Source organism: Hippocampus guttulatus, chromosome 11, assembly GCF_054856545.1.
Source record: "Hippocampus guttulatus isolate MCC_2025c chromosome 11, RoL_Hgut_1.0, whole genome shotgun sequence".
NCBI classification, from domain to species: domain Eukaryota; kingdom Metazoa; phylum Chordata; class Actinopteri; order Syngnathiformes; family Syngnathidae; genus Hippocampus; species Hippocampus guttulatus.
Genome location: NC_141271.1, coordinates 16,769,074 through 16,790,046, shown reverse-complemented (window position 1 = coordinate 16,790,046; position 20,973 = coordinate 16,769,074). Strand labels below are relative to the sequence as shown.

At 43.2% G+C, this 20,973-nt stretch overlaps 2 protein-coding genes across 2 annotated transcripts in view; both read right to left on the bottom strand.

The window, feature by feature from the left end:
• Window positions 1–17,192, bottom strand: part of pde11a (phosphodiesterase 11a) — a 29,202-nt gene extending 12,010 nt beyond the window's left edge. Inside the window, exons 1-10 of the mRNA XM_086124078.1 lie at window positions 15,880–17,192; window positions 14,233–14,391; window positions 8,495–8,584; window positions 7,866–8,006; window positions 7,691–7,755; window positions 6,567–6,699; window positions 5,769–5,844; window positions 2,684–2,751; window positions 2,505–2,597; window positions 1,688–1,738 (exon numbers count right to left, since the gene is read on the bottom strand). Of these exons, the coding sequence (XP_085980204.1) occupies window positions 1,688–1,738; window positions 2,505–2,597; window positions 2,684–2,751; window positions 5,769–5,844; window positions 6,567–6,699; window positions 7,691–7,755; window positions 7,866–8,006; window positions 8,495–8,584; window positions 14,233–14,391; window positions 15,880–16,674 (1,671 nt within the window). The 5' untranslated portion in view covers window positions 16,675–17,192. The remainder of the gene's footprint in view (window positions 1–1,687; window positions 1,739–2,504; window positions 2,598–2,683; window positions 2,752–5,768; window positions 5,845–6,566; window positions 6,700–7,690; window positions 7,756–7,865; window positions 8,007–8,494; window positions 8,585–14,232; window positions 14,392–15,879) is intronic.
• Window positions 17,193–17,733: 541 nt separating this feature from the next.
• LOC147198369 (cytochrome c-like) lies at window positions 17,734–20,062 on the bottom strand. Its single transcript, XM_086124471.1, has 3 exons — window positions 19,378–20,062; window positions 18,669–18,845; window positions 17,734–18,585 (listed from the first exon to the last, which is right to left on the bottom strand). The coding sequence occupies exons 2-3, from the start codon at window positions 18,838–18,840 to the stop codon at window positions 18,440–18,442; spliced, it is 318 nt and encodes a 105-aa protein (XP_085980597.1). The 5' UTR covers window positions 18,841–18,845; window positions 19,378–20,062; the 3' UTR covers window positions 17,734–18,439.
• Window positions 20,063–20,973: the final 911 nt, after the last annotated feature.

Genomic DNA, 20,973 nt, shown 5'->3' with positions numbered 1-20,973 from the left:
GGGGGGGGGGGGTGTTATTTATTTATTTACTTATTGTAGATGGGTCCCTATTTTGCTGTAATGGTCACATGGGAAAAGCCTTCACTTGGAAGTGCGGGGAAAATGGGTCATGTCTATATTTCAGAAATGTCAAAGCAATTAAAAATGGAAAATATCTCTCCAGTTTGATGATAAAATGAATCGAACGATTGTCTACTGATTGCTGTTTGCATTTTTGAATTTTGGTTTATTTTCACTGGAAAATCTGTTTGTTGTGTACTGTAGGTACTGTGTGGAGTCTGTGTGCCAATACAGGAAGTGGTGCAGGAAGTCAATAAATCCTGTAAAGCGTGTTGTGAATGAGCGATTGGCTGAGAGATTAGCATCTAATGAAAGATAAATAAAACGTTCATTGCATTGCCATTCAAACCATTGTAAGCTTACATACATCACAATAAATAGAAGCATCCCTCCTTCCCCCCGAAAAAAGATCTTCGTTTAAGCGGCCGGCAGATTTGCATTCAACTGAAAATGAGTGTTAGCATCCTTATGCCTAATTTTAGCGTACACAGATGTTGTGAGGTATGAGTGAGCCACATCAGGAACACATCCTCACAAATGCCTTCAAGCGTGTTAAGGCCGCTGACAATACAAGTTTACAGTCAAACTAGACGTAAAAGAAAGAGAATTACATGTGCATTTAAAGTCTGCCTTAATGCGAATTTGTAATGGGAAGCACCATTGGCTGGCTAACAAGTAGCATCTTGGCGTTGGTCTTTTAACCATTTAAGACAGGAATGTCAAACTCATTTTAGTCATGGGCCACAGCGTCGTTATTTAAGAGCTTTGTTTGCTTTCCTCGTGGTGCCATTATGACTGTGAATCCATACGTACTGTATGAAATCAGAAATCAGCAACCCCCCCCAAAAAAAACCACAAATAAAATGTCTGAACAATTATTTTTCAATTATTTTTGAAGGTCTGTTCGAAACAAAAGTAATGCAATGCTATGTTCTTAAAAAAAAGACAATTTGCAACAAACGTGAAGTTGACTCACTGACGAAATGAGGTGGCAGCCCAAATCTGGCCCTTAAGTTTTGACTCTATTGACTTAAGCATCTTTGAACACAAATGGTGTAGCAACCCATATAGACACACAATCACTTTCTTCACCAAAAGAGAACAAATTTCAATTTAAAATGAGCCACAATAACACCTGCAAAATCTGCAACCCAATATTTGCCAAACACCATAAAGAATGGTGCCAGTTTTAAGGAGCCATGTCAAATTTAATGAGTGCAACCCCCCCCCCCCCCAAAAAAAAACCTCACATCGCACAATCCTCAAGAAAGTCTAACGAGTTCTCGTATGTACCGGCGTCATCTTGCTGAAAAATATAATGGGCTTCCCCTTGGCCAACTCTCACTGCCTCCGCCAGGGTTCATGGTCCTGGTCTGTTTTTCATTATCCGACTGAGCGGCAGACAAATAAACCAAGACGTGAAGATGAATATAAATATATTTTTTAAAAAAAGCATGCATCTCTAGTCTTGCCCGTTATCCGCAGTGTACCTTTTGTGAGGGAAATGCACAACCGCCACCTCACGTTTGCTTTTTTTTTAGCTTGATGGCCAAGCGATTGTGTTAGGTTTGTGACCGCAATGTGCGGGCAGAAGAGGGACAACACGACCGGAGTAAACCGCATTTACCTTGAATTTGTCAACTTCGGTCTTGGAGCAAGTGGCGTGGTAAGAGAGGACCTGAAATATGATGACACCGGTGACACAAATGCAATTTTTACTTAAACTTAAAACAAGATTGCTGGGGTTGAACCAATTAATCGACTAGTCAGCTTTTCCGACTCTGAATTTTAAGTCCACTTATGACACATTTTTTTTACATCTTGTCTTCCAATTGACCAATTCTTGGACTGTAACACTTTGCAGAGCGGTGAAATGTCCAAAGGCTGTGGGACACTGTACTGTGCTGAAAAAAAATATCCGTGACATCATCATTCATAGACTCAACAAGTCAACTACAAAAAAAAGAAAAAAGAAAAATTAAGTCATTCAACCACTAACGGCTGCAGAACACGGCGGGGAAGATGAGCAATTTCTTAGCCCAGCCACTCATTAATTTTCAAAACACCTTCGAGAGGGGGACGCCAAGATCAGCATTTTGTAATTCCTTTGGGAAAATGGGACGAGGAAGTGGGAACCAAAGAGAGTTTGGGAAACGACAACCAGCATTAAAATACAGATAAGCAAACATCATTCATACAGTGGCCATTTTTTTCTTTAACAGTCTGAATTTTTGAGGCTACCAGTCAAATTAATAATATCCACCCATCCATTTTATATGACTAATCAGGAACGGTAGATGCATGCTGCAATTTTGTGGAGACACACAATCTTTTGTTCCATTCGTCCATTAACGGAATAAAAATGCATTTTAACACAAAAACGTTGTGTGAGTATGACTATTTTTGGCTGAAGTGGACAATTCTTTTCGAGGCTGCATTCTTACATCCAGAGCCACCGATTGCTTGGCCCACGACTTCTTCACCTGGTCGTACATGATGGTGTTGTTGATGCCCAAGCCACAAAAGATCACAAAAGCCTGAGGGAAAAAAAATAATACAAAATATCAAAATAAGTCTGACTAGTGATGATATGAAATGACAACAATGCAGGTGAGCGGAATACCTCAAAGAGACGCTGGTCCGCATCATCAAACGGTTTCCCGTCGAGGCGGTTCAACACTTGAGCAACACCTGGAGAACAAGCCCAAAGAGAGCACAGCGGAGAAATTTTGAGCAAACCTGCGATCCAGTAATATGCTGCAAATTATGAGATAAGAATAATTTTTAAAAAAAACAAAAAAAAGGCAAATTTATTCAAGAAACTCTCACAATATGCTGATGTATTATTTTTCACACCCAGCCACTTCTTGCCTATAAGCCTGTTGTGAATTAGTTTGCTGCAAGACGACACGGCGCTAGAAAGGGCAAGTGCAAAATGAATATTCAATTAATAGAGTCAACAAAATAACACCGTTGGGACTAAGAAGCCTTTTGGTGTATTCAGCCGACTTCTCTTCGTGTCTGATGAAAGTAGAAAGCACGCTGAACATGAATAGTTCATCGATGCAGATTGTGATGGGATGATGCCAAAGCTCTGTAGGTTTACGCACAGCTGACAACGAGGCGCTCTAAAATGGCCACGCCGGTCCAAAGCCACGGTACAAATGCCGGCTGTCAAGTTGCACTTAGTTTGACCGCTTTCTTGCTCTTGCATCTATCCCTGCGTGGCATGCGTACACTCATGGCCAACAACAAGGCGCTCTAAAGCATCCACCTCCAATCCAAACCTGAACTTGTCAATATTTTTTTTCTCCTCCTCCTCACTCATCAGTCGTCAAGACCGATTTTCATATTTTTTTTTGTTTTTCTGAAATCTGAACTCATGAGGCGAGGTAAATACTTCTTAATTTGTTTTCCCCCTTGCACATATACGATTTTTTTTTCCCCCATCACTGTCCAACGTCGAGCGCATTTCTCAATCAATAAATACTTTCAATTCAATTAAGTTCAAATCCTTTCTTTAAATCTCAAGAGATGATTGAGGCCATCTCGAGTTTTTCAAAGAGCAACAGAGAAACAGAACGCGGCACACAGCTTGGCGTCAAAAAGTCAACATTTTCAAGCCATCATTTGGAGGAGAGGTCACGATTTTCATTTGGAGGTGAGCATTTATCAGCCACTGTACAACTGACAAATGAGGCGGGCAATTTGCAACCGCCGCTGTGAGCAGTTATGGGGGGTTTATTGATTGAATTCAAGGGGACTGTTGGAGCTTGGCTGGGGCGGGAAAGAGGAGGAAGGAGGGGGGGGGGGGGCTATGCGCGCAACCGAGTGCCATCATTTGAGTTAAAGAGGAGCGAGGCCCGAGTGTCCCGTTTTGATGCGATCATGACAGTGGACCGCAGTTGTTGTTGGATTTTTTATTTTTGATTTTTTTTGCCATGAACCTTCTGCTCACACTAACTCAGACAGAAGGGCAATTTGCACGCTGACCTCAGAAAACATTCGGCGCAGCTTCAAGCAACAATATGTCATGCCGTCTCAGCTGTAAATAACAGCTTCAAAATCATGATACGCTGCCTTGGAAGAAGGAGAAAAATGTCCCTCGCCGCCATTGGCACCGTGACCCCGGATTACCTCTTTTCTAACATCTGTGCTAACATTTCCGATTCAGATTTTTGATCAACTTTGCTGTGCATTACCATGCACAAACTAAGCGGCCTCTAGAGGTCCTCTAAGCATCGGAGGGCCGCCAAAAAGGCCCTCTCTTTATTCAAATCCGTTAAACATTTGTGCTGGTACGTTTTCCGATCATGCTTTTGTTGACTAACTTGTTGGCTAACTAACCGGTGTGTTAATTTGGACGGAGGGAGGATTCAACAAAACATAATAGAGTGTAATAAAGCTTAGAGCCGGGGCATAATAGGGCGACGGCGAGCATATGTATTCCCATTTTTTCATGTGATGCCGTGTTTGGTGCTACCGTTCTCATGTCAAGCTAGCGTGTTTAGCGGTCTCTTCGTAGCGGTCGCTAATGGGGTGTCCTAGCATGTGACAGTGCCCAAGACCGGTGCGATAGGTGCATTGCGATCAATGGGGGGTTCTCATTCAAGTTTGCCGTGGCCACAAATTCAATTAAGCAGCTTTATTTTCAAGCATATTATAATTCAAAGCTTTTGAGAGCTGATTAACATCCGTTTTTTTTTCCCATCACAGTTCCACAGGAAGGGCCGCAATTAACTGTCCCAACTTCTAACTCTGAAAGCCTCGGTAGGCTATTGTTGTTGTTAGAATCACAGCACAAATTATGGGCATTTCATTTTGAATGAACTGTTGGTTACCTTGACAGACGCCACAAGAACATTTCATTTATGAATCAAAAGTATCCTTGACTTGAGAATTTCATCTTCCGCTGATTTGTCTTTATAATGGTTTTTCACTTTAGTTCCTCAGGTGCCACCCACACACTGTGCTTTTTTTTTCCCCATTCGCCCATTTTTTTCTCAGCTTCCTGTCCCTGACAAATACATTAACACCCACGCAAAAGAAATGCATAGCACACAAAGACACACAGACACACGGAAGTTTAAACTCAACCTTTTGCAAATATGCTGATCACTTTTGGATTCAATGACAAGAATGACTTCCTGTGTGTGAGTTCAGATACAATCCAGTATCTTGATGATCTCGCTGGCCCTCACAGAAGTATTAAACACCGACACCAAAGAGAGGTTCAATGATTTATGGCCGTGTCGGTGTGTGGTGTCGGCCCTGGGGCTGATTCACAAACACGAAGCACGCGACGAGGAAACACCGGCAAAGTAGAGACCGGATCTCATCACAGAAACGGAAGCCTCCGATATCGTTCCGACATTTATCTACATGGAGCGGCAACAGCAGGGGAGAGGACCGATTCAAACTACTTGTGAGGACCAATTATGACCCCAAATGCGACACATATTTACACGTGTAAAGATTGCCTGAGGAGTGAAACTGTCGATTCTGACGAGTACAGCAAAGAGTGAAGTACAGCGCGGGGCGCCACCACTCGTTCAATGAACTGTGCTCTTCGGGGGACAGCGGTTACTACAGTGGACAGCTTATCATGTTATCAGGTGTGCATGAAAGGGTTAACTTTTCGATACGAACAGTCATTAAAAAAAAAAGGTCATTTATCATTTATAAATGAATTTTATTTGTTGACTTACCGATGATTTGGTGATCGCTGTTCCATATGGGCACACAAAGCACAGAGCGAATATGGAAGTCGGAAAACTGGTCCGCCTAGAAAAAACAGTGGCATATTAATCACAACAATAACCGGCCATCGACATTGAGAACATACAGTACTGAGCAGAGCTAGCTGACGAGCTAATCGTTTGAATCAGGTGAGCTGCAGCAGTGTGAGATGGAAAATATGCGGGGGAACCGGAGGTTGACACCTACGCTCTAAGGCAACAAACTCTTGAAACTTGGACTGTCAGGTGAAAACCTTCTATGTCCAAACTTTGTCAGTTTGGCATTTTATTTCAAATCTGTCCCCACGTAGGTCTGTTATTTTTGCTTGTTTGTTGACCAGTGTACAATGCTCCCTGATCCTCACAAGGGTCGCGGAGCGTGCTGGAGCCTATCCCAACTGTCTTCGGGCAGCAGGCAGGGGACACCCTGAACCGGTTGCCAGCCAATCGCAGGGCACACACGGACGAACAACCATCCGCGCTCACACTCACACCAAGGGACAATTTGGAGTGTTCAATCAGCCTGACATGCATGTTTTTGGAATGTGGGAGGAAACTGAGTACCCGGAGAAAAGCCACGCAGGCCGGGGGAGAACATGCAAACTCCACACAGGAAGGCCGTAGTCCGAATGGAACCCTGCACCTGTGCACTGTGAAGCCGGGCCGGCGTGGTAATCGGTCAACCACCGTGCTGTGACTTGTGAAGTCACTCAGTAAAAAAAGAAAAATAAAATAAATGTTTAAAATGGTTGATTGCTGTGTGGGTACCTCAGCATCAAAGCGAGGATCCTGGTAGGCGTCGCTGATGTTGACAGGAAGTCCTGTGGATGCGACCAGCTCTGCAATGCTGTTGTTGATGAGCCAGTCAGAGTAAGAAGACTTTTCCATACTGTCCTTGAAACTGCGGGTGGAACATGAATAATGGGAGATGAAGTGAATGCGAAGCCCACAGCCTATTAAGCATCTGCCTCTTTATGTTCTCAAAGAAAGACGAATCACTGTTGACATCTCTCACAGTCGTTCTCATGAAAATGTATCGCGGTTACGCAAAGAGTATTTTCTTCCCTCGCATATTAGAAGCGCAACACGGCAAAGCCATACAATATGCAAATGTGTTCCATGTCTGTGGACCCGCCCCCTGGGATGCATTAATAAACAGATGGCGTCATAAAGTTTCTTCTGTAGCTTAAAGTAATGAAGTTGAGTGGATGTGATCGGCCGGCCAGTCGCCAAGGGGCCCCAGACAAATAAATGTACAGATAGATATATTTTTTAAAAAGTTATTTAAAATAATCAAAAAAACAAATACAACCCGGCCAAATGCACAATTACACTATCATCAATCAAGAGGGAACACGATAACGAGCAAGTGAAAGCTTTGCTAAAAATTGGATACAATAGAGAGGGGACGATCAGAAACGGAGAATCTTTGCAACTCTGTTGCTGGGGCTCATTGGCAAGGTGTACCTAATGTTGTGGGTGGTGTATGACACGTTCATCAAAACGTTCTAAACAATAATTCAATCTTTCCGCACCCGGCCATGCCTAGCGGTGGTGAGAATTTTTCCAAATCAAATTAAAGACAGCTCCCATAGTCAGCCTGCTTTTCTGTACTCCCTCAGCAGAGGAGTATATTTTATTTCTTTATTTGTATTTAGTCCTTGATGAAAGCTTGACAGATTCGGATGCAAAATATGGAGAAATATGACGCAGAGAAAAAGTCATCCAAATGAAAAGAAAGTAAATGAAAAGCAAAACTAGATTTATTTTATTTTATTTTTTGGGGGTTCCCTTGGACACATTTAACCCTTTCGGGGACAGTGGTTACTAGAGTGGACATCTGATCATGTTATCAGGTTACAGGGTGCGTGAAAGGCTCAAACATAACTTACCTTGTTTCAGCATCAGCACTGCACTTAGGTGACAATAATTCAAAAGACTTTGTGAACTTCACCACCTGAGACATTCAACAAGGACAACGTTTTTAAAAAAAATAAACTGCCGGCTGTACACAAAATGTTACTGTAAGCAAAATAAATAAATAAATAAAATAAAATAAAACAATACCGGTGATTCAATGTCCTCCAGCAATTGAACAGAACAGCGCTCGCACTTGAGCAATGTCTGAGCGCGATGCATGATCTTTCGGACAATTTTCTCCAGATCGGTCTGTTCTTCAAACAGGTCGTTGACTACCTCGAGGAGTGCCTGGAAGGAATATCCGAAGCAAACAAAAAAGACAGTGTCGGTTTAACTGCCAGATAGTTTTGATGCTACCGCAGTAAATCAGAAAGCGCCGTGTAAACGGGCCTCAATAAAGAGGCTTTGCCCTGTTCGGCTGTTACACTGTAAAAATCATTATTCTTCGGCTATGAAACATCAGAACAACGCGGCATGATTAGCTTCCCCAGTCAAAGCATATTAAGTCCTTGATGTATGGCAGAGCCAATCCAATCTAATACCAAGCACATAAAACCATTTCTCTCCCACAGAACTGTGTTCTCGTAATGTTCTCTCCACGGCGGATCAACTAGTGGCATGAATAAGTGCATCTCGTAATGTTCCCTCCAACCAAGCCCACGTTTGGAATGAGGCCCATCCCTACGCAGGTGATCGGCGAGCATCATGGGAGGTATTGTCAGTGCGAAGAAAGGAAATGGGGGTGAGGGTGGGGGGGGTGGTCACGAGGTACTTACCCGACTCCTGTCGTATTCCTTCCTCGAGGCGGCAAAGAGTTGGGCATTGGAGATCGCAATGCCACAGAAGGGCAGGTACATCTGCAGTACCTGCGCACATCAAAAGACATTTGGCCTTATCGTCCATCAGCAGCAGCTGCAGCAAGGCTCATGTTTAGTGCCCGATGGCACCAAATTACTCGCAATAACGTCTATCGGCTGATCTCCAAACATCTGTTTTCTCTGCGGAAAAAGCTTTCGAACAGTAGACACCGACAATGAGAGCTGCGAGCTGCACTCGGAGATCACTTTCCTCATTGACGTTGACTCTGGCCACTTCAGCCTATTCGTCCTTGTTTCCTGTAGCTTCTGACACCGTCTCCCACAACATCCCCACCGCTTAAACGGTACCGCTCTCAACTGTTCACACTCATACCTCTTGAAGATATCACCTATGTTATATGTTTAGCTTAAAACTTTGTATCATAGACAGGTCGACTTTGACTATTAGGTCTCTGTCCTGAACATCCGCTACTTAAAACAAAGAATGTAGTGTGAAGCTGGGCTCCTATTTCCCCTTGAGTGATTAACAGCCCCCCAAGTGTTTTCTTTTGCGTCTCCCACCTTGGGAAAGTCCCTGAAGGCTGTCAAGTGCCTTCGAAGAGGAACCCTAATCTCAAGATTTGTGGACCAACAGATATGGTCTGTACTTTGTCAAAATGCCAAAATCGAACTTTGCTTGACTTTCTTTGTTTCTGATTTTTACATAAGGGGAAGGACTGCCCGCCCCTAAATTAATATAATTAACATACTATGCCTATATGTACGTGTGACTGTAGTTGCTCGGGGCTTCCTGATGAAATCTGAGACTCACAGGAGCCCGAATCGATTCGTGTTGTGCCCTGAACGTTCAGTAAAACATCTTGCAAGAACTTCTCCATTTCCAGCCTCTGACTTTTGCACATCAACTCAGCCCGAATCAAACGAACACGCGGAGGACCTGGGGAAGTGGAGAACGGTCAAGGGATCCCGCCGTGTCGACAACAACACGCTTCCCCCTGTTTGATCATCCTCCAACACTCTCCAACCTCTATTTTATGTAAATCGAGGTACGCCACAAGGCTCAATACTTGTCCCCCTTTTCAACATTTTAGAACAGCTGTCTTAAACTTCCAAATGTATACAACGCCCAACTCTGCCTCAGTACGCAGCCTATCTGTCCATAACCGCAAGCTGAAACCTGGGCGTCACCCTCCTTTCCATCATTCCTGAACCACAACACCAAAGGCGCCTCGTTTACTGTCAAAAACATTTCCTGACGTCAGCCCTCATGGCCTGACCAAGTGGACCATGCGGCCTTGATAAACACCTTCTACACCACTGCAATCAATAACCGCAATAATAATTTAATTAAAATCTCTCTCGCAGGGTCAATTAAAAGTGAGCAATACCGAATCCCACCAGGATTCGTACATTTTTATTTGTTCACAGTACAAAGATTTTTTGTGTTGACTATTTATTTTCTAACAAACTAGATAGAGCGACTACATTTTCAGTGTGTTTTAAACCACCTGTGGATTGGAATACATTTCCCACATTTAGTTTCTTTTTTTTTTTAAATGTCCCCCTTTTAATCAGTGCAAAAAATAATAATTCATGACATCACGACTTGCTGGATTCATCAATTCAACTGACATTTTACCATTTGACTGAACAGTCTGACTTATTGCGCCTCGGCCTGATACAATAAATGCACTCATATATTCTATACATAAATAATGTAATCAAACATTTCCTACTTCCTGCCGTGCTTGGTTTATAAAGCGCATCAATAGAAAAGCACACACTCGACTTGGTGCACAAGGAGGTGCTTAATAATGGTGCACATAGGTTGAAATTGACGCACTGGAGCGAAAATGTGTCTGCCCCCCCTGTAATGTCAAATACACAAATTTTAGGTGGAGGGCATCCTTAATAAGCTTCCTCTTTTGCTCTCAATGTTTAGTTTGTGGCTGCAGTGTAAACAACACAGTGGGCATAACAAACGCAGTAATATTTACCAGCCGTTCGTCCAACCTGAAGGTGACCTATTCATGAATGTCACGCTACTTGGCTGCAGCTGCCGGTATGTGACCTATTCTTCATTATAATGAAGATTTCAGTCCTCCACAAGTCGATCTGTAATATTTACCAGTCCAGGGTGCTCTCCGCCTTTCGCCCAAGTCTGGTGAAAAAAGTTCGAAGTGACCCGAGACCCTGACCGAGTTCAGCAGTATAAAATCGATGACGGGATCCATTTTTGTTGGCCATGTGATCTATGACAATTACAAAGGGTATTGACATTGCTTTTGTTCAGCGTGTTTGACTGACGCTCTGGCCTGCGCATATGAACACGATTGGTCCAAATGAAACGACTCGACGGCATTTCTCAGCATGTTGTTCGTTTGGTTTCACTTGAGGCTTGGTTCAAATCATTTTACATCCTGAAGCACTTTGCTCGTTTATTTTTATTTATTAATTTTTTTGTCTTTCAACAGATGGATGCCGAGCTTATCCATTACGCTATCTCGGCTGTCCTCTGGAATTCGGTAATAATGATCTTCCAGAACGGCAGCAGTCATCAGGCCAGAGCAGAGAAAGATTCATTAGTGAGGAGGACTTTGGGGATCTGGCCATGGATTTGTCTGTGCGGACTAACAGGCAAACGCAAGAAAAGCAGCGCGCTTGCTAATTACGTTCCGTCGGGCAGGCCATTAGACAAGGTTGCATTACAAACAGAGGTTCTTGCCTAGAGACTGACCAGCGGTAAAAGAGTGGTTTAATAACAAAGGCCGGCTCCTACGAGACTGTCACTTACTCTCCGCGCAATGACTCGGTGGTCTGCGGCTGCCTTTTATGCGTGGCCGGCTGTGAGAAATTACAAGGTCGGCTTTTCATTTCTCCGCGCTTAATTTTTGAAAGCAAATTGGAGCAGGTCGTTTTTGACTGAGCTCCGACCATCACGCACGAGAGAAGGTGAAGGCTGTTCATGATCGTTTTTGTGGGTGTTTTGCAAACACGACGACATCTACGGCAGCGATCCCCAACCTTTTTTGCCCCACGCACCAGTTTAATGTCAATATTTTAAGGGACCGGCCTTTAAGGTTTGACGGATAAATACAGCAAAATAATATGATATGACCTGCATGAAAACTGGTATTTTCTTAAAATAATAAACACAAATCATGACACGTGGAACGTCCTATCTGACTGCGACGCTCTCTGGTCGCTCTGGTAGCGTTAAAACATGCCTTCAAAATAAGATACACCGCAATTACAAAGCGCATGTAAAATACGACTCACCATCGCCGCATATTATGCAGAGTGGGCTTTGTGCTAGGCCTTTTCCCCTTCCCCAAAATGTTTGTTTTTTACTAATTTTGCGAGCTCCTGGGTTTCATTTTAGCGGTAACCTATCACTTGACCGAGAAGCACGCCTTGACCTGAATCAAGCGTGACATATTGTCATGTAACAGAGAATCTGATATTTTTTTTCTCTTCAAAATAAAGCATATTTGAGCTTCTGAAATAAATAAAACGGAATTAATTATCCTTTCTGTGTGGCACGGTACCAAATGACCCACGGACCGGGGGTTGGGGACCACTGATCTACGGCTTCTCTCGTTTCGAGAGTACAAATGTTGACACTCGGAACGAGATACGACCTTTCTTTCGAAACCACAGAGGGCCGAGTCGGGTTGGTTGTTAGCCACGTTGGTGCCGAGGGAAGCGAGGCAACCGCAGCGCAGCATCGTTATTGACTTTGAGGTAACGCAGCATTATCACAGGGGTATCACAGAGCAGAGAACACCGAGTGCTTCTTCTGTTCTTACAGTACAAATAGTGCAGTCTTGACTTAATTGAGCGTCCTTCTCCTTTCCTGTCCTTAAAATAATCTACTTGATCCCAACCGATGTGGTTTCAAGAGCAGCCGCTCCACTTCAACGGCACGGCTGTTCGTGACACAAAGACCTTTACCCGGTTCACTGGTTCTTCAACACTTTTAGCTGATTTCCATACTCGATGATTTTAACCCTTTGAGGGACAGCGGTTACTACAATGGACATCTTATCATGTTATCAGGTTCCAGGGTGCATGAAAGGATTCAAATTGCGAAGTTCCTATCCGGTCATTGCGGTTTACGGAGACAAAACATATCAAAGCTAACACGGAAGCTAGCCACTGACGCAGTGAAGAAAGTTTATGCACATAAGACAACAACTAGAGTTCTTTATAAAAGATAACACAATTAGACATCGACTGAGTCATTACTCAAGCTCCCCAAAGGCCTTCCCGCCCTCCAGAGGATCATCACGACACAATTAAAGCAGTGTGGGATTAAAGCCAACCGACGCGTGTTTAGCTAGCCTATAAGGTTTCCACCACGCGACGAAATGTTTAATGAAGACAATCTGAAATCTTTGTAATGACATCCAATATTGTGGCATTGTCTGAAGACTTTGTGGAGTGAAAATAAATTTTCTTATTACGGAGAGCGGCAGCGACGCCCGACAACGGCGGTTTGCTGTATTGTGTGTTCACGTTACCATTAGCATTCATTACTAATTCATCTCTAGCCAGCATTAGTGTGTTGTTAATGCATTGGCAAAGTCGCTTAAAGCATAGCACAGAGAAAACAATATGTTTCATGTTGTGTCGAGTGTTGAGCTTTTCTAACTCAAAAGAAAATTTGACCCATATTGAGACCATTTGTTTTTGTTCGACGGGACTCGCCTGAATCAAGACTGAGGAAATCCTCAAAGGCGACATGAATGGCAATGCATATTAGATGGGGGTGGGGGGGTTGTTGTTTTTTTCTTTTTTTTTTGCAGAGGAAACTATACAGCAAAGCAAGTACGATTTTACCATGCCAATTTGCCTTGCAAGAAATTACATAGGAGATGGGCAAGAAAATACATCTAAATGATCATTTCAATCTCTTGCCGTGTCTCCTGGCTTGCCCATTTGTTCTTCTCTACTGGACTTGACCACTGGAACAGATATTTGAAATGGAAAAATAAAAAAGCACAACAGACAGCGAACCCACTGCAGGTTTCCTTGTATGTAGCACAATTGCTGTAAAATAAAATGCAGTCAACATTGTAATTCTTATCAAGCAGCAATAAAGCTACTCTGTTCCATTTTCACCCCGCTTCTCATCACACTTGCACAGTTTTTGCCAGGAAAATGCCCAGAGCCAGCCTAACTGCCAGCCGCTAAGCACCATAGACACTAATACCAAACTAAAGTGGAACACTGAGCACACGGGTAAAGTTAAAAAAAAAAAAAAAACACCAATTGAGGGACATTTTCTGCAACTTTTTGGCAAGCACTGTTGAACACACCGAGACACTAAGTATCGGAGCAAATATTCGCCACGTTTGACGAGCGAGTGTGTGAATTATTGAAATAATACAAGCGATGTTATCAAGCACAGGGTCCAAACAACAAGTAAAAAACATAACCAAACAATTTTTAGTATTTGCATTTTATGTGAAGATCACATATTATTACTGTTTATTTTAGAATAAAACTTTTGAGTAAAATGTTTCTAGTGGAAAAAAAAACTGGCTGGGATGAATTAATTGCTTTTCCCCATATTTCAATGGGGAGAGATTATTTGAGATACACTCACCATCTCGGAACGATATTGAGATGGGTCTGCAAATGTCAACGTGACAACAGTGGCGCGCGCTCGCCCGCCGTAATGAAGACGCTACCTTTTCATCATCTTCAGTGAAGATTTCCACGCTCGAGGTCTTGTTGATGGCCTGAGCCACTCCGATGATCTCGCCGTCGCTGTTGCGAATGGGCATGCACAAGAGCGACTTGGTCTTGTACCCCGTCAGCTTGTCAATTTCATCACTGAAGCGACGATCCTGCCAGACCCACAGAAAAGACGAACACAAAGTTTGGAACTTTTTGTTCGTTCTGCTTCCCTTTGTGACATGAGAGGAAAATTGTACTATTTAGCAGGACTTTTCTCTCATGTTCTGACAATTTATTGGCATTGCTCATTAGTTATAAAAATTGTCATGCCTTTAATCATTTTTTAAAAATGAATAACTGTGTTTTGGAATGTTTGCCCAAAAGTTGAATGTATGCTGCCATGCTTACGTGATGTATGTATATGTATTATTATTTTTGTTGTATTTTCGACTGCGGAACAAATATCCTCCTGAGGGACAATAAAGCTCTGAAGTGAACTAAAGTGGATTTAAGCTGTTTATATTCGGAGGCGGGGGAGTGGAGGGGGTGCTTTTTAATGTGGCGGGTTTTTGTGATGTACTGCAGTTTGGCAATGTTTACACATTTCATATGAAAGATCTGACTGATGTATTTTTAGTGGAGTGGAAAAAAGGTCAAATAAAAACGATGTGGTGGGATAAGCATGCCTATTATTGGGGATTAGGCTCTGTCACATCCAATTCCTTTTAGGGATACGGTCTGCATATACAGGGGATATAAAAAGTCCACACACCCCTGTTCAAATTCAAACCGCAGGTTTTCATTGCATTTTAAAAAAAAGAAGAGACTAAAATAATTTCAACGAAAGTGATAGCCCCCACCATCATTTCAAGAAGACAATTAAAACTAAACAATTAGATAATGTGGTTGCGCAAGTGGTTTTGTATCGTTTTGGAGTTAAGCTATTTTTGTGTGAAGACTTTTACTGTTCGGATCTTTTCCGTCTTCGCAGGGGTTCATTCTTTGCCGTTGGCCCAACATTGCGGATGTGAAACAGGAGTCAGCACATACCTGCCACCATTTAGAGTACCTCTGAGTAACTCCAGATCTCAGCTGTTCTAGTAGGCTTTTCCTGACTTTGCTTTCTAGCAGAAATGACATGAGGCCAAACCCCTTCAAGGCACATTGACGCAAATATTATGGTGTGTCTATTGACTTAACTTCATAAATCCAGGTGTCAAGCTCTGGTCCTCGAGGGCCATTATCACGCACGCTTTAGATCAGTGAAGTTTGAAAAAAAAAATTGCATGTGACATAAAATAAAAAAATATTGTAGGGATTGTGCTTGTATTTTTTAGAGGTTAAAGTAGGCATAATGTTCACATTCACATTGGTTATAAGTTATCCTAGTTTTCTGACATTAAGCAACGTTCTGTCTTTTTTCTAATGAGCATCTATGACGCCCATCAAATTAAAAAACATTGAGGCAATAATTCTATTTTCAGAGGTTGAAATGGGCATGAATAGAGTCCGCATCCATTTTGGTGGCAATTTTGTAATTTTCTGAAATTAAGATTAAATTCACGTTATACACTGTCCCACTCGAGAGATTGAAAGCTGTGATTGTTATCATCATCATCAGGAGGGTGGTGGTGGGGGGGGGGGGGGGGGGGTGTCACCTGGTAGGCGTCCGGAATGTTGACCGTCTCCCCGTGCTCGGCCACGTAGCCGATGATCCCTTTGCCCCACGGCACCTGCACTTCGTCCGAGTTCATGGAGGGGAGCACGGTGGTGCCCGCGTGCACGTCGAAGAACTTGGACACGAGCGTCTTCTTGTTCCCGGTGCCTTCCACGAGGAACAGCGAGCAGCGGTCCGCGTCCACCATGATGCACACGAACACCAGGATCTTGTAGCTGAGGCTCGTCAGGTCCAAGTCGTTGGAGATGTCTTTGACGAGCTCGAGGAAGAACTCTCTCTCGTTGTTTTCCTTGAGGTAATATTTGAAATCCACGGCCGTGGACGGGTACTGAGGGATGTTGACTCTGGACTCGAGCAGCGCGCTCAAGATGTGCGCGGTGGTCGGGGGCAGCGAGCTCGCCTTCCTCAGCAGGGCTCTCCGGCGCATGCTGCTCAGCGGCTCCTGAGCCCGCGAGTTGACTTGCTCGTCGTAGGTTCGGTTGACATTGACGGCTTTGGAGCGTGCGAAAGTTTTACGCAGCTCCTTCTGCGAGGCTCTCCGCTGCAAGCCGTCGCATTTGCTCGCCCAGCTGTCCCTCAGCGCGGCGCCCTTCTCGTCCCTCGGCTCGGCCGGGGTCGCGACCGTCGGACCCGACTTGGCCGCCTGGTGGTTCTTCAGCCACTTCTCCACCATGCCATAAGTGCCCTTTCGGTTCAAGTAGTCCTCGAATAACTCGGGGTGCGAGTCCAGGAAAGTTTCCACGTCAGAGAAACACACCATATTGGCCACTGCCATACCTGGTCTCCAGATGCTCCTCGGCGAACCAAAGCCACGAAGTCGCACGGGGAAAGGTCATCTATGAGGCTGGGTTGAAGGTCCAGGTTAGAGAATCCCCGGGAATCCCAAAGAGGCGTCAGGCTGGAAACACCCATTGAGCCAGCATCTCATCCCCCAGCTTCCAACTCCGCTGATGCTCATCTTTTAAAAGCATCTTACCTCCTCCGTACTGCTCAACGAAGGGGTTCCCGCGCTGAAGAAAGAGGACGGAGCACGAGAAACAAGCAGCGGTGGAAAAATATCAGAGATCCACAAGCGAGCATCGGCGCGGTGCGTGTGTGCTGTAGTGTGCAATTGACTGTGTTGCCTGTGGTTGGCTCGGCCAGCTGACGTGGGCTTCGTCATGCAGCTGAGCTTGCAGGCTCCCAGGCTCGACCCAGCTTCCGAAGCCCGTGGACATGTCAGCGGCTCGCTCTCTCCCCAAAAACGCTCCAAAATGCCCTGCAGAGTATGAAAACACATGTCTTGAGTCCTTACCGTCATTTATTTATTAGACTATAAAACATTCATTCGAATTCAGGAAAAAAGCCTGCATGACGATGACTGCAATTACAATCCAATATGTGAGAAAATGAATATTGATATACGCGCCTCATAATAAGCGTTAGTTATGCAAAGGCATTTCATAAGTGGAAGAATGCTGGCTTCTTGACCATGCAGTTGCTTTGAATGAACACAAGAGGGTGCTGTTCTCTACCAACTGCCATCTATTATTAAAAGCCGAACAAGCAGTTGTTCTCAAACGTTTGTACACTAAGTACCCCCTAAAAAAGTACCAGCATCATCACCAATAAAATATTCACTTTTGATGTTTCAAAAAGTTGTAGCTTGAAAATGGCTAGAGATAAAGGCAAGTTGTTCATAATCATCCAACACAGAAAATGCCTTTTTTTGAGGATCGACGACAACCACATTTCTATGTATAAAAAAAGTATGAGTTCCACTTTTTGAAGTGAACTGCTGACATTAATCAGATTTATTTAGATGCACTTGTAAGGTTAATTTTGTTTGAAGATGTAGTGCCAACTAGTTTGAAAAAAAGTATATCATTAAGAAACTTTAACAAAGGCAGTTCACCGGCACCCGACGGCTTTACTGTTGCTCATCAACAACATAAGGTATTGTACTTGCCTTCTTGGGGGTTGTTTGGAAAAGACACAAACAGGAAACTGCTGCCTTTACGTCGAATGGAGATGGTCACACTTTTGACATCCATATTGTAAACTTGAACAGAATTTGTCAATACACAAAAGAAGTGTACAAAAAGCCTGCAAAAGCCATTTTTACTTAGAATAGACTTCAATACCTCGACGTGTATACATTCAATGGGAGAAAAGCGATGGCAATTAAAAGGTGGACAATCTGTGCATGAAAGCCATCCCTGACCCCCACTGCTATTAGTCTACCACTTGGCAAAAAATTAAAATGCCCTGACATTACACTCCCCGTCGAAGATCTTGGTTGGTCTTATATGCCGTTCAAATGAACCTTCCAAAAACCAAGAATAAACACAATCGACAGCTTTCACAGGTTCTAATGTGAATACACAATGTGGTTTCATAAATTACACCTGCATTGCAAAAAACGAACCTGATAAAACAAGAGATTATCAATCACTTCAACAAGGAGGTGGATCATACAGTATAAAAAACAGAGGCACAGCTGTGATAAAATGGTCCGTTGTTGAGAAGAAAATGAGAATTCATCTTGACGGGAAAGTTCTTTAAGAAGTCGCAGATTTAAGATATTCTATAAGGTCGGCGCGCTCATTCTTCTTCTTGATGCCAGCAAAGATCATCTTTGTTCCGGGAATGTACTTTTTGGGGTTCTCCAAGTAGACGTTCAGGGTGTCCTCATCCCAGATAATGCCTGGAAGTCAAGAAAAGAACATCTCCATCAAATATACTCTTTAAATTTGATATAACGGTTATCGGACATTACACCATTCTTACCTTTGCTTTTGTTGGCGTCCGTATAGCTGTAACCTTCTGCTTGGCCCGTTTTGCGACCAAACAGACCCCACAGGTTTGGGCCGACTTTGTGCTTCCCACCATTCTCTACCGTGTGACACTGAGCACACTTCTGAACAAAGGACTTCTTCCCTTTATTGACGTCTCCAGGCATTTTGTCTGTGAACATAACACACATTTAGACATCATTAGCATGCCTTTTACAACACATACTAAGTGCACAGTAAAATGTAGTGACTTCCTGTGGCGCACGACTATGAATGTTCTACCGTTAGGGGGCGCTCTTTAATAAATTATGCAATTTTCCGGCGATTACAAAAGCTCCCTTTCGTGGGCAACTTGAAACTCATCATTAAAGTTTGAAAACAGTTAAGCCCACATTAGTTTGACGCTCGGATAAAGAATAGGAGAAAATGTATTGGAGAAACCCCCACGATAGTGTGATAAAACCCGAGTAGCTGAAGCTGTGTGTCTTAACGGTGGAATATAGTCACCCAGAGTGTGAAACGACAACCGACTCATCTTTCCCGTAAAATGAAAACTAGCAAACAGTACAGATATGCTACTAAGAAAGCAAGACGAACCGGTAAGAATGAAACCACTTTGTCCCTCCGGCGAACCGGGGCCTCAGAAAAGGTTTACTGGTAGTTACACAACAAAAATGGTAGATCTGTAGCTATCCACCTCTTACCTTTAAACGGTTTTCAGTCTGCCAAATGTATACCTTTCCAGTCGTCTGACTTCACCTCTTCAATGAATCACCGGTAACTGATACGCACGTGGTTTCTTCCTCCCCGGTGAAGTTACGCCAGCTAACACGTCATCAGTCAGGTGACCATTTACGTCACAGCGCCTTACACTTAGATGTACATTTTGATTACAAAACGGGGCAAGCCAATTCCTTCCTAACTGCTCTATTGTTAATTGATGTTTAAACACCAGTAACAACAAATCCAAACAAAATTCTCAACAATTCACTTAATATCTATCACTTGAAATTTCCCCATTTCATCGAAGAACTAAAGTGAGGCTCAGAGGGGATCGAGCCTTTTCTGTTGCTGGTCCCGCTCTCTGGAATGACCTCCCACTGAACATTCGGCAAGCCTCCTCGCTGCCCATCTTCAAAACCCTCCTCAAAACTCACTTGTATTCTTTGGCATTCGACTCAGCATGACTTAGATTTGTTCTTGGTTTTACTGTTTGGTGCTTTCTACCGCCTTTATTACCGATTTGTCTTACTGTTTATTGTGCATGTTAAATTGCTCCATGTACAGCACTTTGTATGCAGCGATGGCTGTTTGAAAGTGCTCTATAAATACTGTTGACTTGACTTGACTTGGTTTCAGTTACTGCAATAACAAACCAATCAGGTTCAATTCTCTTTCATCTGTAACTGCTTCAGACAACAAAGTGTATGCAGAAAAGTGGTGAAGATTGCACGACTGTCTGTGTCCTATGTGTTGCATTGTGTTATTTTTGTTATTTTGATTTCAAATTGGCGCTGTGAGAATGGCTGCCTTTCCAGCAGCTCCTATATTTTGTTGTTCTAATTCTTTCTTTCGTAACTTTGCTGCTGTGAATTGGGAATTTCTCCATTGTGAGCCTAATAAAGGTTTTCTTATCTTATCAACGTGGCGAGTGCTTGAGGAAAATATGTTGTGAAACCTTGGATGAGCTGACTGCTTGAAGCCTCCCGAGAAATCTGCCACATGGACATGTTGTATAGAGACTGATTTTGATAGTGAATCCTAATAGTAAATCATATTGAAAGGCCCTTATGTTCTAGTGTCGAGTTACTAATGGGCACTAAAACTTCCTCACAAAGTCACTCAAGGTCACTTGTGCATTCACGCATTATATGGAACTGATTGGGTTTGAGCTATTTCTCTCTTTTTTTTTTTTTGACATTCAATATACGTTTTGGAATGTTTCTTGGATCCGTTCTGCAGTGGCTAACTTGTTTTGATGCCTCACATCAACGCAACATTGATCTTGTTGATTTTGTGGTCACTGTTCTCTGCTTTTGTCTCGACGCCACAGCCTGCTTCGACTCAAAGCATGTACAAAATGAACACAGATGTTAACATGCAATGCTTCCACCAAATTTGAAGTAAATTGGTTGACTTCGAGACGAAATTTTGGCAATTACCGTTTCCCAGGTCCCTTGGGATTTTACTTGAGCCTCCATAATGGTTTATATTTTCTGTCACAAGCACTAATTTAATAAATTTCGCTCACCTAAAATGCCTCCAAACTGCGAGGTACTTGTTCCTTAACATTAACAGCC

Bases quoted from the DNA above. Each gene is read 5' to 3' on its own strand.
- LOC147198369 (XM_086124471.1), bottom strand. From the start codon at position 18,840: ATGCCTGGAGACGTCAATAAAGGGAAGAAGTCCTTTGTTCAGAAGTGT. The intron at 18,586-18,668 runs GTAAGAATGGTG...CTTGACTTCCAG, and splicing joins GGACGCCAACAAAAGCAAAG to GCATTATCTGGGATGAGGAC.